The 3,371-nt window shown below is 36.1% G+C and overlaps 1 protein-coding gene across 1 annotated transcript in view; it reads right to left on the bottom strand.

The window, feature by feature from the left end:
* LOC106466764 (glutaredoxin domain-containing cysteine-rich protein CG12206-like) overlaps nucleotides 1–3,371 on the bottom strand; it is a 16,731-nt gene that overhangs the window by 4,347 nt on the left and 9,013 nt on the right. The window contains exon 2 of the mRNA XM_013927063.2: nucleotides 2,488–2,724. Coding sequence (XP_013782517.1) covers nucleotides 2,488–2,724 — 237 coding nt within the window. The remainder of the gene's footprint in view (nucleotides 1–2,487; nucleotides 2,725–3,371) is intronic.

The following is a 3,371-nucleotide window of genomic DNA, read 5'->3' as shown; positions in this document are numbered from 1 at the left end:
TAGCTGGTACTAAACTGTTGAACACGTGGACTGGTTTATACCGTATAGCTGGTACTAAACTGTTGAACACGTGGACTGGTTTATATTGTGTAGCTGGTACTAAACTGTTGAACACGTGGACTGGTTTATACCGTATAGCTGGTACTAAACTGTTGAACAGGTGGACTGGTTTATTCTGTATAGCTGGTACTAAACTGTTGAACACGTGGACTGGTTTATACCGTATAGCTGGTACTAAACTGTTGAACACGTGGACTGGTTTATATTGTGTAGCTGGTACTAAACTGTTGAACAGGTGGACTGGTTTATACCAACTAAGTAAGCTGCTAACAACATTTTGGTAACAGGTTCTTGTGAACTATATAATTTTGTACACCACAATGCTATGTACGACCTACAATACTTCTGTACGAACATTTTGTAATTATTTAGCTAAAACATGCCGGTTAAAGGAGTTCATTCTGTTAATTGTCACTAATAATGTCCCACTCTTTGTCTCCAATAGAATCCACAGTATTAGTCATAACCATTTATACATAGATTAGCCTCAAGGAAGTCTTGTTCCAATTACCGTGCAACGACAAATCCTAGGTAGACCTTGTTAAAGGTCACAGGACGATTGCGTGTTATTCAGTAACTAAATATATTGAGTTTTACGTTTGGAGTACGTGACCTACATTACAGTGTTCATTAACGTCGCAGTTCCTAAAATTTGATCCATATGCTGAACGGTACTAATAATTATTATTAACACAAAGGAGGTGCTCATAAGAAAAAAAGTAAAACCTGAAATAGCACAAAAAGGAATGAGTCTCTTTTGCCCAAGCTTACGTCGTTAGAGGTAACGAGTTAATACATATCAGTTCATAAAATATACATTACTAGCTCCGATAACATTAATAGCTTCGGTCTTATGGTTAACCACCCGATAACACAACATTAATAGCTTCGGTCTTATGGTTACCTACCTGGTAACACAATATTAATAGCTTCGGTCTTATGGTTACCTATCTGGTAACACAACATTAATAGCTTCGGTCTTATGGTTACCTATCTGGTAACACAATATTAATAGCTGCGGTGTTATGGTTAACTACCTGGTAACACAATATTAATAGCTGCGGTGTTATTGTTAACTACCCGGTAACACAACATTACTACATTCGGTTTTATGGTTAACTACCCGGTAACACAACATTACTACATTCGGTTTTATGGTTAACTACCCGGTAACACAACATTACTACATTCGGTCTTATGGTTAACCACCCGATAACACAACATTAATAGCTTCGGTCTTATGGTTAACTACCCGGTAACACAACGTTACTACATTCGGTCTTATGGTTAACTACCTGGTAACACAATATTAGTTAACGCAACATTACTAGCTTCGATCTTATGGTTAACTACCCGGTAACACAACATTACTACCTTCGATCTTATGGTTAACTACCCGATAACACAACATTACTACATTCGGTTATATGGTTAACTACCCGGTAACACAACATTACTACATTCGGTCTTATGGTTAACTACCTGGTAACACAATATTACTACATTCGGTCTTATGGTTAACCTACTGGTAACACAACATTACTAGCTTCAGTCTTATGGTTAACCACCCGGTAACACAACATTACTAGCTTCAGTCTTATGGTTAACCACCCGTTAACACGACATTAATTGCTTCGGTCTTATAGTTAACCACCTGTTAACACAACATTACTAGCTTCAGTCTTATGGTTAACCACCCGGTAACACAACATTACTAGCTTCAGTCTTATGGTTAACCACCCGTTAACACGACATTAATTGCTTCGGTCTTATAGTAACATTACTAGCTTCAGTCTTATGGTTAATTACCCGGTAACACCACGTTGATAGCTTCAATCTTATGGTTAACCACCCGGTAACACTGTTTTAAGGTGAATAAATTCCTTCTATTTATTTTGGCAAGTCTGAGATCTTGAACAATATTGTAGTTTAGAGCTCTTTCTACGCCTTATTAAGTCTGATATCTCAAACAATATTGTAGTTTAGAGCTCTTTCTACGCCTTATTAAGTCTGATATATCAAACAATATTGTAGTTTAGAGCTCTTTCTACGCCTTATTAAGTCTGATATCTCAAACAATATTGTAGTTTAGAGCTCTTTCTACGCCTTATTAAGTCTGATATATCAAACAATATTGTAGTTTAGAGCTCTTTCTACGCCTTATTAAGTCTGATATCTCAAACAATATTGTAGTTTAGAGCTCTTTCTACGCCTTATTTCAAGTCATTTGTAGCTTTGATGACCTTTAAATTTCTTCCCTGTTTCATTTTCCTTTTAGCGAGATTCATGTCGACTATAATTAAGAAACTTTACTTTTATCAAACTTTATCGCTATATTTTTATTGTTGTTTTTAAAACTTTTAACAATTTGTGCACATTTCCTAAAATGTTTGACTAATTAAAAATGTATTGCGTTAGAAAACTTACCGCAAACCAATTTCCTTCTACAAAAATTTGTGGAACTTGCACAACCCCGGTTTCTAATCGCTCTAATAGTTCCCTCTGATGCGTGCGGTTCATGAACACATCTCGTTCCTCAAACTTCACGAGCAGAGTTTGCAGAATGTTACGGACGTGCCGACACTTTTCGAACGTTCTTCTGATGATCCCCATAGTTGTCGTGTAAAGAACCACCCGTCCTTCCTCCTCCTGGACATAGTTTCTCTGTCCACATAAATAACTGTCTTAGATTATGTGTTATATACAAAATTATTGGTGATATGTAAACATATACATTTCTTGCCTTCTCCCGGCCACAGATCCTCTGTCGAAATAAATATCTCTGTTAGTCTATTAGTTATACAGAAGTTTATGAATTTCATGTTAAATAATTATCCGTTTTTACCCCCCTGGACAATGGTACTCTGTCCAGATAAATACTTTTCTTATGATATGTATTATTTCAGAAGTTTGTATATGGTATGTAAATAATTATCCGTTTTTACCCCCTGGACAATGGTACTCTGTCCAGATAAATACTTTTCTTATGATATGTATTATTTCAGAAGTTTGTATATGTTATGTAAATAATTATCCGTTTTATCCTCTCCTGGACAGGGGACCAATGTTCAGATAAATACCTCTGTTGGGGTTTATGTTTTACAGAAGTCTGTGAATGTTATGTAAACTATTATCGGATATGTATTCTCCTGGACAGGGAACCAATGTTCAGATAAATACCTCTGTTGGGGTTTATGTTTTACAGAAGTCTGTGAATGTTATGTAAACTATTATCGGTTATGTATTCTCCTGGACAGGGGACCAATGTTCAGATAAATACCTCTGTTGGGGTTTATGTTTTACAGAAGTCT

The sequence above is a fragment of the Limulus polyphemus genome, unplaced genomic scaffold, assembly GCF_000517525.1.
Source record: "Limulus polyphemus unplaced genomic scaffold, Limulus_polyphemus-2.1.2 Scaffold2377, whole genome shotgun sequence".
Classification (NCBI taxonomy): Eukaryota; Metazoa; Arthropoda; class Merostomata; order Xiphosura; family Limulidae; genus Limulus; species Limulus polyphemus.
This window is presented reverse-complemented; position numbering and strand designations above follow the sequence as displayed.